This window comes from Danio rerio, chromosome 23 (genome assembly GCF_052040795.2).
Source record: "Danio rerio strain M-AB ecotype USA chromosome 23, GRCz13ab, whole genome shotgun sequence".
NCBI classification, from domain to species: domain Eukaryota; kingdom Metazoa; phylum Chordata; class Actinopteri; order Cypriniformes; family Danionidae; genus Danio; species Danio rerio.
Window position 1 is genome coordinate 942,501 of NC_141043.1, and position 17,500 is coordinate 960,000.

General features: G+C 38.4%; 1 protein-coding gene across 24 annotated transcripts in view; it reads right to left on the bottom strand.

Annotated features, from left to right (window-relative positions):
• rbm10 (RNA binding motif protein 10) overlaps positions 1–17,500 on the bottom strand; it is a 40,490-nt gene that overhangs the window by 20,111 nt on the left and 2,879 nt on the right. For 15 of the 24 annotated variants that reach the window (XM_087306345.1, XM_087306346.1, XM_087306341.1 and 12 more), the window contains 8 exons: positions 15,624–15,791; positions 13,370–13,439; positions 10,138–10,211; positions 5,485–5,571; positions 4,275–4,335; positions 3,139–3,297; positions 2,277–2,437; positions 1,530–1,627 (listed from right to left, as the gene is read on the bottom strand). In XM_087306345.1, the coding sequence (XP_087162471.1) occupies positions 1,530–1,627; positions 2,277–2,437; positions 3,139–3,297; positions 4,275–4,335; positions 5,485–5,571; positions 10,138–10,211; positions 13,370–13,439; positions 15,624–15,791 (878 nt within the window). Of the gene's footprint in view, positions 1–1,529; positions 1,672–2,250; positions 2,438–3,138; positions 3,298–4,274; positions 4,336–5,484; positions 5,572–10,137; positions 10,212–13,369; positions 13,440–15,623; positions 15,792–17,500 lie in introns of all 24 variants that reach the window. The other 9 variants (XM_087306355.1, XM_087306353.1, XM_087306350.1 and 6 more) reach the window with 2 other exon arrangements.

Consider the following 17,500-nt stretch of genomic DNA (forward strand, 5'->3'; position numbering starts at 1 on the left):
TATACAATTTTATTAGCTTTAATCCACAGCCTGATCAAACAGAGAGCACTATAGTAAAATATTGTGATTTAGAAGGTTTGTTTTGTTTAGTTTTAAAAGAAAAAAAGACTAATAAAATCATAAATAATAAAATAAATTTAGTTAAATTACGTAATTATGCTCTCATTTAATATAGATAGACTCTAATATAGATTTTTTCTAAAGTAAAAAAAACACCAGCAGGTCCACTAAACTCACTGAACTGCTGAAGAAAAACTAAGATGTTGGAGTGGCCTAGTCAGAGTCCTGACATGAATCCAATTGAGATGCTGTGGTATGACCCTAAAAATGAGGTTCATGCTGGAAAATGCTTTGAATGTGACTGAATCACAACAATTCTGCAAAGATGGGAGCTGCAAAGTGCTGTTACAGACTCATCAAGTTATTGAAAGACAGTTGATTCCAGGTGTTGCTGCAATTGTTTCGTTAAAAAAAGTAAATAAATATAATCTCGTCTGAGAATGTGTCATACTGTCAATTGTTATTTTATGTAAAATATATTTAAAAAGCTCAAAACAACAGCCTTTTGATTATACATTTGGAAGAAATGTCATGAATGGTTTACAAAATAAATAAAACTATGACACAACTATAAACCACAAATCAAGAGAAATGTTCAAGTCACCTCTTAAATGGATAGCTTTATAGTGAATCACTATTTTCTCTCTTTTAAGAGGTTGCAAACCTTTATCAGGTCTTTCTTCTGTTGAACAGTAAGTAAGATATGCAGAAAAACCCTTGACTTACATAGCAGAAAAAACTAACAGTGTGAAAGTCAATGGTTACAGGCTTCCAGCTTTTAAGCTTTGATCCTAGTTTTGGTGACTGTCGCTTTAAATTCAAATGAGATTGTGCTCTTTTCAGGAAAGGGCGGAGCTACAGATGGCTGTGCATCCCCAAAGTGACAGACTGTAACCAGGATTAGTGCTGTGAGTGCTGTGCATGAGTGCTTCAGTGTGAGTGTGTGTTGATGCTTCTGTCAGTCTATGTCCAGCTTCATCTTAAACTCCACATCTATAATCCTCTTAGTCTATGCTGACATGATCTTCAGCAGCTCAAACACTCTAACGGCTAATGGACAGACGGCTGCTTCTCACTCAGGGCTGCTGTTTATGCTAATGAGATGGAGAGATGGGGACTAGTGGGCGGGGCTTTCCCCCTCTGATGACACGTACAAAGGGAGAATGTCAATCAAAGTGTTTCTGCATCAAGTCTGATTAGAACAATAAAATAAATGGCTATAAAATGGTTTTCAGCGCCTCTAATTTATACATTTTTCTGTGTTCAACAGAAGAAAGAACCTTAAAACAAGTGAAGAGTGAGTAAATGATGGCCGAAGCTTCAGTTTTGGGTGAACCATGCCTTTAATTGTACAGCATCAACAGTTCAATGTGTTCTCTAAACTTTCTCTCACATCTGTGGCTCTGCTATATTTTCCCGTTACACAACCGTGACGTCAGGATCAGGATCTGAGAAGCTTAAACTCGTACCGTTTGGAGCCCTTGGCGAACTCCACAGAGATGAGCTTTCCATCAATAGACAGCGGCGGCTGCAGGGCCTGGAGGATCTGCAGCAGCTGTGAAGCCTCCTAAAACACACAGATCAAGGCAGAATGATTCACCCTCCTGTAAACTTTTTAAAATATTTCCCAAATGATATTGAACAGATTGAGGAGTTGTTCACAGTATTTCCTCTAATGTTTCTTCTTCTGGAGAAAGTCTTATTGGTTTTATTTGGGCTAGAATAAAAGCAGTGTTTAATAGTTTTAAAGCCATTTTAAGGTCAATATTATTCGCCCCTTCAGCAATATTAGTGTATTAGGGGTTGTCAAACGTGCTTCAGCATGGTTCAACAGAACTGTAGCTAGCGTGAGTACACCCTTAGACATCCTCTTGGACACTTTTACGTCCTCTTGCATGTTTGCTGGATTTATGAAGCGCCACGTCTTGAGGTTGTTCAGTATGATGCGATTTACTTTCTGTGTGATTTGACTGGGCGGACATCACAAGATTTTCTACTCAGCCAATCACCATAGACAAGAAAATAATTAAGTAGTAACTGCAGTTTGAAGGAAAATAGTGAAGTAAAAGCACTAAAAAGCTACTTGAGGTGAAGTAAAAGTACACATTTATTACAAACTACTTAGCAAATTACAGATGAGGAAAGCTACTCAATGACCGTCATTTGAGTGTTTGTAATTTGTTAGTTCACACCACAGTGAATGAGCCATTTCTTACCACGATTGTCGTCAGCTGCAGGAAAGCGAAGCCTCGGTTGAGCTGCGTCTGTTTGTCTTTAATGAGTCGAACGTTCGAGGGCGAGAGGGTTGCGAAGGGAGCCAGAGCTGATAAAATGGCCTCGAGTGTGGTGTGGGGTCCCAGATTCCTCAGTATGAGCGCTGAAAAACAGTCAACGGTGTTTGACAAATAGCAAATTCCCCTGACTAATCCCTGATGGTGATCATGTTTATGACGGATTTATGACAAGTTTTGTTGTCTTGGTGATGAATGACACTTAATAACAGATGTTATAAGCATGCATACAATCTCCCTCACATTCAGTGTCATGTCCGTATTATAAAGATTTCATGACAGTACCTTCTAGTAAAGTGTTACCAAACTGTGTTATCTGAATGAAGCTTAAAGTACGCATGAAATCAAAACTAGCTATAGTGATGTTGTGAGCTCACATTGCTAGTTTAGTGGTGAACAGTTCATCTGTGCATGTCAGTAAGAACAAAACAATAGTTTGCTGCTGTAATCTTTAATTAAAATCTAAACATGCACTGCTTGTGTTCAGTTTAATTCTCAGATTAGGTCTTTCTGAGGTATTGGGTGGGGCTAACATACTTAACCACGCCCCTCAAGCTGTCAGTATGACATCAAACAGAAACGGTGAGCAGGAGGAGTCTGTTAGGCTGTAATAACTCTCCCCAAACACTTTCCTCCATCTTTCTGAATGACACGCCTACTTTACTACATCCAATCAGCTCACAGTAGAGAAAACAAGCCACGCCCACTGCCTTTCTCATTTAATATTCAGTTTCTCTAGAAACTTAAATTACAATACGAAACAGTTCATGCAGACTTTAAGACTTACTGTCATTGGCCGCCTCAGAGGGCTGGGGGGAGGAGCTTAAGTTGAGGATGGACGTGGCTGTCTGGAATATGGCTGGAAGAGGCAGTAAACCCTGAGTTGAGTCCTTCAGCTGACACAGAGGTAAAATCTTTGGCACCAGAGGCAGTTTCAGCTCCGCCTCTGCAGATACAAAGAGAAAAAGAGCCACGAGAGAGTTTATTTACTTTAAAGGAACAGTTTATATATGATAATGACCACATCATTTACTCTGGTCCCACTTTATATTAAGTGTCCTTAACTATTATGTACTTGCATCAAAAAAATAAATGTGTTTTGTGCAGAATAACAACAAAAAAAAGTGTGGAATAATGCGGAATGATTTTGGGAGTATAGTAGCTATCAAACAATAAAACATTTATAAAATGATACCTTTTAACTTCTATTTAAGGTTTACAATGCAAATCCAATTAGAACCACTTGTTTCGTAAACAAAGCAACACACACACAAACACATATACATATATATACATATATATATATATATATATATATACATATATATATATACATATATATATATACATATATATATATATATATATATATATATACACATATACATATATATACATATACATATACATATATATATATATATATATATATATATATATATATGGCGACCCGGTGGTGCAGTAGGTAGTGCTGTCGCCTTACAACAAGGTCGCTAGTTCAAGCCTTGGCTGGGTCAGTTGGCGTTTCTGTGTGGAGTTTGCATGTTCTCCCTGCGTTCACATGGGTTTCCTCCGGGTGCTCTGGTTTCCCCCACAGTTCAAAGACATGCGGTACAGGTGAATTGGGTAGGCTAAATTGTCCGTAGTGTATAAATGTGAATGAGTGTGTATGTACAGTATGTTTCCCAGAGATGGGTTGCAGCTAGAAGGGCATACGCTGCATAAAACATATGCTGGATAAGTTGGCGGTTCATTCCGCTGTGGCGACCCCAGATTAAAAAAGGGACTAAGCCGAAAAGAAAATGAATGAATGAATATATATATATATATATATATATATATATATATGCACACATTTACACAAGTAAGTAAATAAATCCTGTAGTCTCATTGATGGGCTGAACAACTGGTTTGCATTCACACCTGACTTTGGAACTCCGCATTTGAAGCACTTTTCTCTTCGTTTGAAGTTCTGCACTCCACACTGGAGAAGAAACAGATGATTTAGCAAAACAAACATTCACTCAGACGCACTTGTTCAATTAAACAGACACGAAAGAAAACACGTGCAAATTGAGAAAACACCTTCATTTCAACAACGCATGCAAATAGAGAAACGCACTGTGTGTCGGGAGACCCTAAAATAGTGATGAACCTGATTGCTTCCTATATCCAGTCAGTGCTGTTGTTGCTTGAAAGGATGAAGTTGCAGCCGGAAGTTAATGAGAATTATTTATACTGTTTACTAAATAATTATTGTACTTTATGAATGTCTTCCCCCACCTCAAACCTAAACCCGACCCTCACAGTAATGTAAAAACAGTAAATACACAGAGTTTTATTCATATAATTGATTAAATTACCAATTAATTGTATTTTATCAGCATCTACCCCTACCCAAACAGGTATACAATTTATATCCAATAAATTTCCTCATATGAACAAGGCCTATAAAAAATCTAATAAATAAATAATAAATAAAAAATACATCAGATTTGGGTCACCTGAACCATGCACTACAAATGCAGCCTTAATTTCAAACTCAGACCATTCATTTTGGAATGATTTAGTTTGCAATGACTTCACACCAGTTAGTCCTTCAATTTCATATGAACTACATCAGCGTTTTAAAGTAGGGCTGCACAATATATCACAGGATTATAGTTATCATGATAATAGTACACGCAATACATCATGTCCCAGACATGTCATTAATAAAATTTAATGTATGCATTTGATGTTTATGCAAGTTTGACCAATGAGATGAGGCTTTATGCTTAGCTCCACCTCCCCAGTAGCTGCTATTCTGCTATTGGCTGGAAGCTGAACACAAAGCAGCAAATAAACACTAATGGGTGGAGTCGAAAACAGAGAGGAATCAGCCAATTCGAGTCAGAAGATCTGCATATCAGGATAACACTCATCCATGGTGCTTTAAAGACTAAATGTTTGACCCTCCACATAGTTATTAAAACCACAGAATATATCTTACCGGTTTAACTTTAATATCATTACACAAATAAAACAGCATTTTTCTAGAACGCGGTAAGAAATATGGCGTATTTTGTGTTCCTGTATCGTGCAGCACTCCTTTAAAAGCACACTCATCATTAAACAACATGAAGGAAGTTACTTTATTGCAGAGCCAGTCTTCATTAGCGCGTGGCTTTGGGTCGCTGTAGTGCATAGAAACCCGCTGTCCCAGTATAGTGAGCACTTTCTGAAAACAAGACACAGAGGAAGACAAAAGAAGACAGCAGTAAATTTCACTTTCAGGATGAATTTGGCACACTTCAGGAGCTCATCTCACAAAAGAGCGGACGAGAAGACTGGATAAAAGAGAGAAGGAGGACAGATATCACCATCCGCTTGAGGACTCAGAAAGATGTGCGTTGTTGAGAGGGTTTTCGGACAAAAAAAAAATAATCCGGCCAGAAGCCTCAACCTCCCCCATTCAGGGGAACCAAAAGCGTCCTGCCCACTCATATTGGGCCACAGTATATAGCAAAACACCCAGACAGAAGCACATATTCACACATCCAACACATGACGCATGAAATATAGAGACAAAAATAGCCTTCAGATCCTCAGTGCGTGAAAATAAATCAATCCCGATGATCTGAGTTGTATTTATACTTGGGGATGCAACGATTAACCGATTTGGCAAGTTTGTTATTTTCAATGGAGGCGGTGGCTTGCATATTTATAGTTATATATATATATATATATATAGTTTTAAAAATAATGCAGCGAACACCCTACACTGAGAGACAAAATGCAAAATTAAAAATACAAAATTAAAAAAACCAAACAATTTTGTTATGTAGTTGATCAAAAGGTTCAGCAGCCTTTGAATACATTTCTTCACTGTAAAAGGGAAATTCCTAGCTATTATGTAACTTACTAATTTAATATTTATTCATTTATCTATTGATTTTTAATTGTATTTGTTTATTTGAATTTATTTATTTTAATTGTATTTATTAATTTAAATTTATTTAAAAATAAATATTTTAAATTTATTTATTTACAATATTTTATTTACATATTTATATTTATTTTTAATTTATTTAAATTTTATTAATTTATTTATTGTAATTATTTTTATTTTATTTATTTAAAATTATTACATTTTTATTTACTTTATTTAAATTTTATTAATTGGCATTTATTTTCAGTGTAAAACTACTGCTTATGTTTAAATGAAAAAAACTTTTTCACTTATTTTTAAGTCCAAAGAGAAATGGACTATTGTTTGTTTTTTTATTATTGTTTTGTGTCATATTTTTTGGTTACTGAGCAGCAATAAACAACACTTTAAAATATACAGAATTTTCATGTGATTTTTCTAAACTAGCAGTGTTTTGAAATTAATGAATGCATAATAATCATGATAACTGTGATTATTCCTCAGACTATAATCGCACAACCAAAATCTATAATCCTTGCATCCCAAACTTGTACTACATTAAAAGGGATAGTTCAAGCAAAAATGAGAATTTGCTCACTTTTTCTTATTAAAAGTTCTTTTTTTCCTGTTATCAAAAGACGAAAGATATTTTCAGAAGTAAACTGAATACCTATTGACTTCCATAGTAAAAATACAACTACTATGAAAGTCAATGGTTACCGGTTTTCAGCATACTTCAAAATATCTCCATTTGTGTTTCAAACAGAAGAAAGAAACTTATAAATGTTTGCAACCACTTGTGAGCGAGAAATAGTGAGTAAATTCTCAGTTTTGAGTGAATTATCACTTTAACAGGACTTTCTTCTTTAATATTTAACTAGAACTATCCGATTACTTGATTTTAACTAGTTGGGAGACTTAAAACGACCTGACCTGAGCTTGGAGGAATAAAATATTTACACCTAGATATCCTCTGACGTGCAACCGATTGCTTTTGCACCAATTCCATTGATTCACAAACTATCTGCATAGTTGTCCAAATTAACGTCTTGCGGGTGTTTTATAACTGACGCATGTCTATACAGGAGGATCTAGCGAGACTCGGTGGGGTTGAAAGTCAGTCTGATTCAAAGCAGCAGCAGGTTTTTTGGTTGTTTTTTTGTTTTGTTTTTTTTAGTCCTGTCAGGTTCCTTTACTGAAGAAAAGGTTCAAATACACAGTAGTAAACAATTCAGGAGCTTTGAACCGGTCTTTGCGTTGTATATATATATACATATATATACACATATATATACAGGGCATTACATTAACTTTTTTAATCACCGGCCACTGTGGCTAGTAGTTTTCCAATGTTACTAGCCACTCTGCATTTTCACTAGCCACAATTTTGTTGCTGGAAAAATACATTTTATATGCATAAATTTGACGTTGACATGCTAAAATGACTTGATTTAAATTTTGTGTTGTCCACATACGTCCTAAATCATTTCACATTTTGTGTGTCGAGTACGAGTTTGCTCAATGAGCGTGAGCAAATGGGTCAGGGTTTTATAGTGTTATATTGCAATTAGTTTTTATTTCACATGACTTTTTTTAGAGCTCAAAATTAACGATGTACCAAATTTATCTCTATAACCACACGAAACAATAATTATTTCATAGACACAAATTTTTAATGTGTCAAAACAAGCAAAGTTTAGCTGTATACTATACTTTTTATTTAACAAAACATTTCTTAAAAAAGAAAGAAAGCAATTGACTTTTAAAAAATAACTATTGTCATGTATCAAAAATATGCACAGTAATCTGTCGTGGCTAAAGAACTCTCGCATCACCAGTTAACTGCACATAAATGGAGAGCTAATCTCCCATTAAAGCAACGTTTTAAAATAGAAATAATAATAATTTAACCATTTTAAAAAAATAAAAGCAAATAAAACCGTAAGCAAGTGAAAGCAGGTGAAACAGTGTGTGATAATGAAAGGATGATCACATGCACACGGTTAACTTTAGACCATTTAATAATCTCTTCAAAGTGAAAGCAACCAGTGCAGCTTACAAAAACACACATTTTGAGCTCTTAAAAGCATCAGGACTGCGGGTGCATGTTCATCACTATTTGTCTAGCTTATTTGAAAAAAAACCGATGACAGTTGCGTTTTTCAGAACATTGCTTCACGATACGGGAATTACATCAGCTGTTAGCGCGAGTGATCATCATCCTCTCATTCGGTATTCATTTGCTTTCTTCTGCTTGCGTAATCACAATTATTTTACTTCTCTATTCTTAGATCACATTTGCGCGCATATTGGACCATCCTTTTATTGTCGAACCCTGCTTTTAGGAAAACTACAATTTAAAAATAATTTTCAACCAGCCAAAGTGGCTAGTGGAGGTGTCTGTCTACCTCCACTAGCCACTAGCATTTGGCGGGTGTTAATGTAAAGCCCTGTATATATATATATATATATATATATATATATATATATATATATATATATATATATATATAATTTTTAAATATATGTATAATCTGATTGGCTGATAGCCGTGAAATATTTTGCCAGTAACAGCACACAAAGGCCTCTTCACCTTTGTGTATTACTCCGCTCACATACAAGCAGAGGACGCTCTACAGTTTGACCAATATTCCTGTTCTTGGACAACACAATGAACTTTTGAGGCTATTTTAGTTAGGAATGTAGTTGTTTAGATTGCAGCTGTGCAGTTTATTTATAAGGATAGTGCCTGTTTTAAAATATTTATCATTTCTGAGAGACAACTAGTCACTTTAATGGGGAGTAACTCTATAATGTAATGCACTACTTTCAACAATAACGTTTATTTGTTCATCCAAAACTTTTTATTGCCACGTGAAAACACCATGAGGTTTTCCATGACATTCAGAAACACATCCACGGCCTCATCTGCTATGATTTAATCATCTAATTAAAAGACACATTAGAGGAGCGCTGACTGTATTCTCATGAGATTTGAGGCCCTTTAGAGATGAATTTCCAAGACATGGATTTAACTAGAGAGACTGGAGAAATATAGGCCAGGCCTCACACTAGCGGCTCGCAGCTGCCAAGACAAGACACTCCGGCTGAAATAGAAAGATAATAGCGCGCACACACACACACACACACACACACACACACACACACACACACACACACACACACACACACACACACACACACACACACACATTTCCAAAAAAAAACAAATAGCACAGCTTTGCTACACACACCGCATTTAAGAATGGCAACAAACAGACCTCATTAATCAAGAGATGGCAAAATCATAAGAGAATTCAGCCCTTAAAGTACAGATGAAATCAAAACTAGCCATAGAGCTGTTGTGAGCTCACATTGCTAGTCCTGTGCTGAACAGTTCATCTGTGCATGTCATTACGAACAAAACAATAGTTTGCCTCAGTAATCGAATATTGAAATCTGCAAATGCACTTCCTGTTTGAGTTCAGTTAAATTCTCAGATTAGGTCAGTGTGAGGTAGTGGGTGGAGCTAACACACCAAACCCCGCCCCTTCAGCTGTCAGAACCACGACAGAAATGGTGAGCAGGAGGAGTCTGTTAGGCTGTAATCACTCTCCTCAAACACTTTTCCCCATCTTTCTGAACAACACGCCTACTTTACTACATCCAATCAGCTTGCAGCAGAGAAACAAGCCACGCCCACTGTTTTCTCATTTATTATTCATGTTCTCTAGAAACTGCTTTAAAATACGAAAAAAAACAGTCATAGCTTTCAGTTCATGCGGACTTTAAGAGCCTACATCTCCATACACCTGATGACTTGTAGCATATGTGTGTGTGTGTGTGTGTGTGTGTGTGTGTGCAGTGTGAAGTGACCTGGTTGGTCTCCATCCAGCGGCTGGCCTCCTGCAAGTGATTAAACTCGACGAAGGCGAATCCTCTGCTCTGACCTGGAGAAACAGCCATCGCCGGCCACAATGACAGAACAACAACAACAACAACAACGCAGTGAGGGGTTAGTGCTCATAATATCCACAGATACAGAGAAAGAGAGAGAGAGAATGAGCTATAGCTGTAATAATCACACACTGCAGACTGTAAAGGCAGCTTTCTGTTCATCTGCTGAGCACACCAGTCATTAAATCACAAAGGAAATTCACTGTGACAAGTGGAAACATGACAAACACACGAAATCATGACAATATTACATCAGCGATTCTTCACCAACGGCACCTAGCATCTACAAAAAGTTCTCATATCCTGTAGCCTTAGCGAGCGAGCGATACTCTTATTGAAATATGATAACACTAAGTAGGCACGTTCATGCATACAGTTTTAAAACTTTAACAACAACCGTAAAGCAAAACAAAAAGTATTTCCCACGTAAAAAAACTATGCAAAAGGCACGTGGGTCTATGCAGATGTGCTTTTACGTATTTATTTGTTTCTAATATATAGCGTGGATTATAATTTATTAAACAGAGTTAGGGTGCTATCACACCTGCCTTATTTAGTTGGATTGAATCGCACTAGAGTTCGTTTTCCTTTTTGGTAGGTGGGAATGCAGCAATCGTACTCGAGTGCGCACCAAAAGCGGACCAAATAAGAGTACCGAGACCTGCTTGAAGAGGTGGTCTGGGTACGCTTTCAAACGAACCCTGGAGCGTTTCGTTTGTGGTGAGAATATGATCCGTACTAAAACAGGTCCACCCACAAAAAGTGCTGCGCCTTTTGGACTAATTCAGCTGCCGTAGGCCGATGCGCTGTGCATTATGGGATATGGAGGAAAAATATTTGTAGACATGCTTTACCAACAGAGAGAGAGAGAGGGGAAAACATTACCTGATGGGTTGTTGGTAATATTTTCGCAAGATGAGCATGTCGCAGTTTAGCTAAATTAATTCATGTCTCCTCCTGAAGTGACGAGCGACGCATTAAAACCCAGTTTTCCAGCCGCGCTTCATTCTCGAAATTGAAGTTTGTCTAAAGCAGGCGCACAATCAGCAGCGCAGTCGTCCCTCCAGAGTAAAAAGGACATTTTGTGTCTGCAGGTTTTGTTTTTGTGCGGGAGTTCATTGGCATTTTCCCGCATGTGAATTCTGACCAATCAATAAGCAGTTTAGGAGATACGTTCAACAACATCTGGCCAATGAGAGATGTGGATTTGGTCAGATGACTGCATTTTGGTTCGTTTCAACTGGTTCGGACCAACGCTAGCAGTGTGGTGTGAAAACGACCAAAGACGGCAGAAAATGCAACAAAGTATCATTTATTGGCCTTGGTCCGTACCAAATGAAGCGAACTACAGATGTGAAAGCACCCTAAATCTTTGTCATGGACCATGTTTCTAAAAATAAGCTTAAAATGTTGTCTGTGGAAGGGTGGGGCTGATGTCTGCTCTGTGTGTCAGCATAGTGGCAGATTCAAACACTCTAATGGCTAATATACGGCTGCTTCTTACTCAGGGCTGTTTATGCTAATGAGGGAGAGATGGTCACTAGTGGGCGGGGCTTTCCCCCTCTGATGACACGTACAAAGGGAGAATGTCAAAGTGTTTCTGCAGACTGTTTATAACAATGCAATTAATTAATTTTGACCCTTAGAGGCTGGAGATATTCACACTGCTGACACACAACCCGTTAGTTTATAAACCCCTTAGAAAAGCTATTTTTGCATATTAGGTGCCTTTTAATATATACCATGAAACCATAATATATATTCTGAGAAGATTATCCTGCTGTGAAAATCTCAGATCGTTAAATCCCTTTTCATGTCCACTTCAGTTTTGACTGATGAAAATTAATATCAGTCACAAACAGCGCCTAATGTGGCACTTTTTAAAGTGTTCCCATTATTTTGTCCGCCCTTTTAGCTGAAGATACAATAAAAAACAGTAATACATTTTAAAAATTGCTCACGTAATGATCAGCGACACTCATCTTCTCAACACAGCTATTGCTGAATACTTATGCTGCGTTCACATCAGACGCGGAACGTGCGTCAAGCACGAGTGATTTACATGTTAAGTCAATGCAAACGTGCGAATAGACATCCTGCGGCGCGATACGCGCGATTGGCGCAGCGCGAATGACGCAAATTGCGCGAATGGCGAATTGAGCGTTTTGCGCGTTTGACGCGCTTAAGGAGCGTTTTGCGCGAATCTCTTGATTTTGAAAATCTGAACTTCAGCGGAAATTCGCGCCGCGTTAACCAATCAGAAGCTTGCTCTTGTGGGGGCGTGATTGTGACGTAGAACCTGTTGATGGTGTCCCAGGGGAAATCCTCCAGGCGACACCGACAAGTCATCAATCTGGGCTTGGCTCAGTCAGAAGCACCGCTGAAAGCCTCCGTCATCCAGGTTCAGTTTCAGGATTAGTTGATGAGCTCACAGAGCTGGATGCACCTCTGAAAGCATGTAGTGGACTCAGACACGACCCTAAACGTATCAACGCTGTTTTTCAGTCTTCATAAAGCACATTAACACTGTTATTTTCTTCATAAAATCCATGTTAGCATTTATCTATGAAGCTAGAGTCTTCGGGCAGACAGAAGCCCCGCCCATCACGCGAATCCGCGTCTGTTCTGAAGTGAATTTGACACGCGAATGAAGCGAGTAGACTCAAATGTTCACGCGGCTATTTACGCGCGAATATCGCGATTTATCCGCGCGTTCCGCGTCTGGTGTGAACACAGCATAACACAATGCAAGATCTTCACATGTCAAGAGCAATAGAAGTGTGATGAGGGATGCGGGCTTGGCACTGGGGCGTAGGTGTGCTTGAGTGCATTTCTATAATTCCCATGCTTGTGTGAATGCATCATGTGTGTGTCTGTATCACAGTTGTTGCTTAAGATGACTCTGACAAGGAGTATGGTAAGAAATTGCCAATGCACACGTAAATAAAGAGGGTGGTGGCATTAGAAAAAAACATGTGCAGCGGATTAAAGAAGCACCAGAACAAACAGCCCCTACACTCAACTCAATACAGCAGGAGGAAAGTGAGAATGAGACTGTACTGGAACAGCGAGAGTGCGGAAAGGCTTGTTATAGGAGAGATTTGGAGTAATTCTGGGGTATAAAGGAGATCCCCTGATAGAGAAAGCATACCTGAAGATTTGTTCCTCATCAGACGAACTTCTCTAGGCTGGATCCCCTGCTCCTGCAGCCGAGCACGAATCTGCAAACACCAAACGGTTATCTACAGCAAATATCTGTATATGACGTCAATATTCATGCACTTCTGTTTCTGTTTGTTTTCTGCTGTCATGATCAAAATGCCCCTGTTATGCTGTTTTCAGATTGGTTTTTGAAATGTGCTTCAGGACTAAATGATAACATGCTGGACCGTTTGACCAATCAGAGCATAGTAGAGTCATCTAACCAGTCAAAGTTGATCCCTGTGACCAATCAGAGCAGAGCAAAGTCAAAAGACCAATCACAGTAGAGTCCTCTAACCAGTGTAGATCCATATGACCAATCAGAAAAGAGTAGTAGAGTCATCTGATCAATCCTAGCAGAGTCGCCAGACCAATCATAGCAAAGCAGTCATTTGATCAATCAATGTAGACCTATTTGACCAATCAGAGCAGAGCAAAGTCAAAAGACCAATCACAGTAGAGTGCTCTAACCAATGCAGATCCATATGACCAATCAGAAAAGAGTAGTAGAGTCATCTGACCAATCATAGCAAAGCAGTCATTTGATCAATCAATGTAGACCTATTTGACCAATCAGAGCAGAGCAAAGTCAAAAGACCAATCACAGTAGAGTGCTCTAACCAATGTAGATCCATATGACCAATCAGAAAAGAGTAGTAGAGTCATCTGACCAATCATAGCAAAGTAGTCATTTCATCAATCAATGTAGACCTATTTAACCAATCAGAGTAGAGCAGAGTCATCTGACCAATCAAAGTAGATCTATATGACCAATCAGAGATCAGATCAATCAATTAGAGGTCTATTTGTGGTACAAGTCAACGTCTACATCAATCTGAGCAGTGTGCTGCGTTCTGCTTAACTAAAAGAATTCCCATCATGTTAGTCGTATTCCCGACTTGTATTTCACCACAGTCTGGCAGTGCCTGCATAGCGTTTTTTCTTTGTCTGTCACCTTTTCTCCTTACTCAGAGAGAAACCGAAATACTTCCACACGTCTGATTTAAAACCCGCTTTAGATTCGTCCATTTCCAGCTCTTTTCCTTCGCCGTTATTAGCAGTACCCTTTATTCTGCATTTCTGGATCTGTAGCGACAACAGACGGCAAAGATGGGAATTGTGGTTCTCCCATTTGTTTCATTCGCCTGAGCAAACTTTTCTCAGAAGACCTATCTTTTATCGAGTTATGCAGCTACGGTAATATAAAAAAAAATTGATATTGCAATACCACGGTATGTACAATACAGTTACATCCCTATCTATAAGCCAGATCACCACATGGGCTCGGGAATACTGCGGCAAACCTTTGTCAAGTACCACAATACAAAGTTACATCCACAAGTGCCAGTGAAAACTATACTGTTCAAAAAGGAAGCCCTATGTTAACAGTGTCCAGAAGTGCCGTTGACTTCTTTGGGCTCGGAGGCATCTGGGATAGACACATTGGGAATGTGTACTGTGCTCAGATTAATCCATATTTCAGGTATTTTTTGGGAGAAATGGACGCCGTGTGCTCCGGACTAAAAAAGAAAAGGATCATCCAGACTGTTACCAGCAACAATTCCAAAAGCAAGGGTCTGTCATGGTATGGGGTGGTGTCAGTGCCCTTGGCGTCTGTGATGCCCTATTAATGCTGGAAAGCACAGAGAGATTCTGCAGCACAGTATGCTGCCTTCTTCTCCAGGGACACCCATGCATATTTCAACAAGATGTACAGGTACTTGACTGGCCTGTCTGCAGTCCCGACCTGTGTCCAATAGAGAATGTGTGGTGCAAAATGTGACAATGAAAACCCCATACTGTTGCCCACCTTAAGACTTGTTTGCAGGAAGAATGGGACAAAATTGCACCTGAAACACTTCATCACTTGCTGTCTTCAGTCCCCAAAACGTCTTTAAATGTTGTGAAAAGGCACGGCAACATTACAAAGTGGGAAATGCTTTACTGATATAAACTTTTCTTGAAATGTGTTGCAGGAACCAAAATTGGAATACGTGTTCATGTGAAAACAAGCAATATAGATCATGAGGAGCACATTAAATTAAAAGTAAATTTAAAACTCATTATTTTCTGTTTTATTTGCCCAACCTTTTCTGATTTGGGGTTGTATTATATAAGACCTCCAAAACGAAATGACAGCATAACAGGGGCCCTTCAACAGAATGGCCGTCGTATTCATGTCAGTAAATGAAAAGAAGTCAAACCTCGTTCACCGTTGCGTTCAGAGGAAGCATTCTCAGCATCACAATGTTGCTGGGTTTCTGGAGCGCATCTGCATCAGATCTGTAGTCCTGATCGTGGACTTCTGCCTCCTCAGGGTCAAAACTTACATCCTTCATTTTGCTCTGTGATTGGACTTGATCAGGAAAACCCTAAAATCCAGAAGACCCACTGTAAAACTTGACGTAATCAATTTGTGTTGGGCAACATAAAGAAATTAAGTTCGCTTATACGTTTCTACAGATTTAAGTGGGTTGAACATCAAACAATTAAATTGTCCCAAAAAAACCTAAGAATTGTGTCTTTCCAGTTCATTTTAAATAAGCAGTTTAGACGGCACTTCTTGATGCAAAAACGTCACGCTTCTCAATTTAAAACAAACAAGAGAAATGTTTAGAGAGTGAAATATAGGGGAGTCACAGGCGAGGACTATTGTAGCTCCGTAAACCCTCCCAGTTTATCTCATTAATCCAAACATTCAGGGCTCAGAAAACCAAGACATTTTAAGGTCTGTCACACCCTGAAAACAACTTTTCAGTTGTATATAGATAATATTAATTTCTATTCCCACAGTTTACATTCGTATCAGCTGAAATAATGAGAGAAAAACTCCAGGATGGTGTGATCAAGACTTTCAGAAAGAGGAAAACAATAGTGCGAGATACTATTTAGCATAACGGCAGTCGGAAGAGAGAATCATGGCAGATTTACTGTCCTGACCACCATACACACTGCATTACACACACCTCACACAAGCGCTCATTCGTTGTCTGTAATTTGACCCAAAGACGATATAATACATACATAAATACACAGGGCTCGAAATTGCGACCATTTTGGTCGCATATGCGCCCGAAATTTAAGCTATGCAACCTCATAATATATATTGGGAGCATTCGTGCGACTGCATATAATAGTTGTAGTGCGACCTGTTTTGGTTTTTTCCTAAAAACGTGGTAAAAATCGGTCTTCCCTGCCGCTATATTGGTTCATATTAGCTGTCAATCACTGAAGGCTTTCTGCTGTCAGATGACAGGGCGGGAGCTTTTGTGACCGCGGGGAATGCAAAGGCTGAAGAGTGAAAAGTACACTGACTCTCGATGCGCTGCATGCTCTGCGTGTTCAGCCAACACAATCTCACGGCAATTCGTAACTTATTCATACGTTTCCTTGTGAGGTCAGGCTGCTACAGCGCAAATGTCCGCTAAAACACCATCGCCAAAGAAGCTCGCCTTTAGTTTAAAACGAGTTTAAACTGATTCGGGTTATAACAGAGAACAGTATTGCGCCGGTGGTCATCGGGAGAATCCTGCTCTGCCCCCCTCATATTGTGCCGGCTGACTCGCATGCTTTTCCGCAAACACAGAAAAATGTAATTCAGCGCGTAACGAGGCCGAGCATTAAAACGCCACGAACCGAAACCAAAACTTTTAAAAGTAAGACTTTTCTTCCTTTCTTTTGTCCGTTCTTTCTTGAGGTGTATATTATTTCTCTATTTAATTACTGATGACTGCTTTGCAGCTTTCAGCATTGAATTGAATGGTTTATTATATTATTTAGTTTGTTTTGTAGCAGAACTATTATTTATTAAATTGACATGCATATAAAAACAATAGTACAAAATAAATATTTCTAACTGCAATGCTTCATTTGTGTTTGATGCAAACCATTGATTTATTTTTCATAAAGTAACAGCAGGACTTTATACAGCAGATAACTTACATTAAAGCACATTCAAGGCAGCATGATGATGAGAAATGTAATTCATTGTTAGTATTATTGTCATCATCATCATCATCATCATTATTATCATTAATAATTTATAATTATTCAACATTCATTTTGGAATTATTGCACAAAT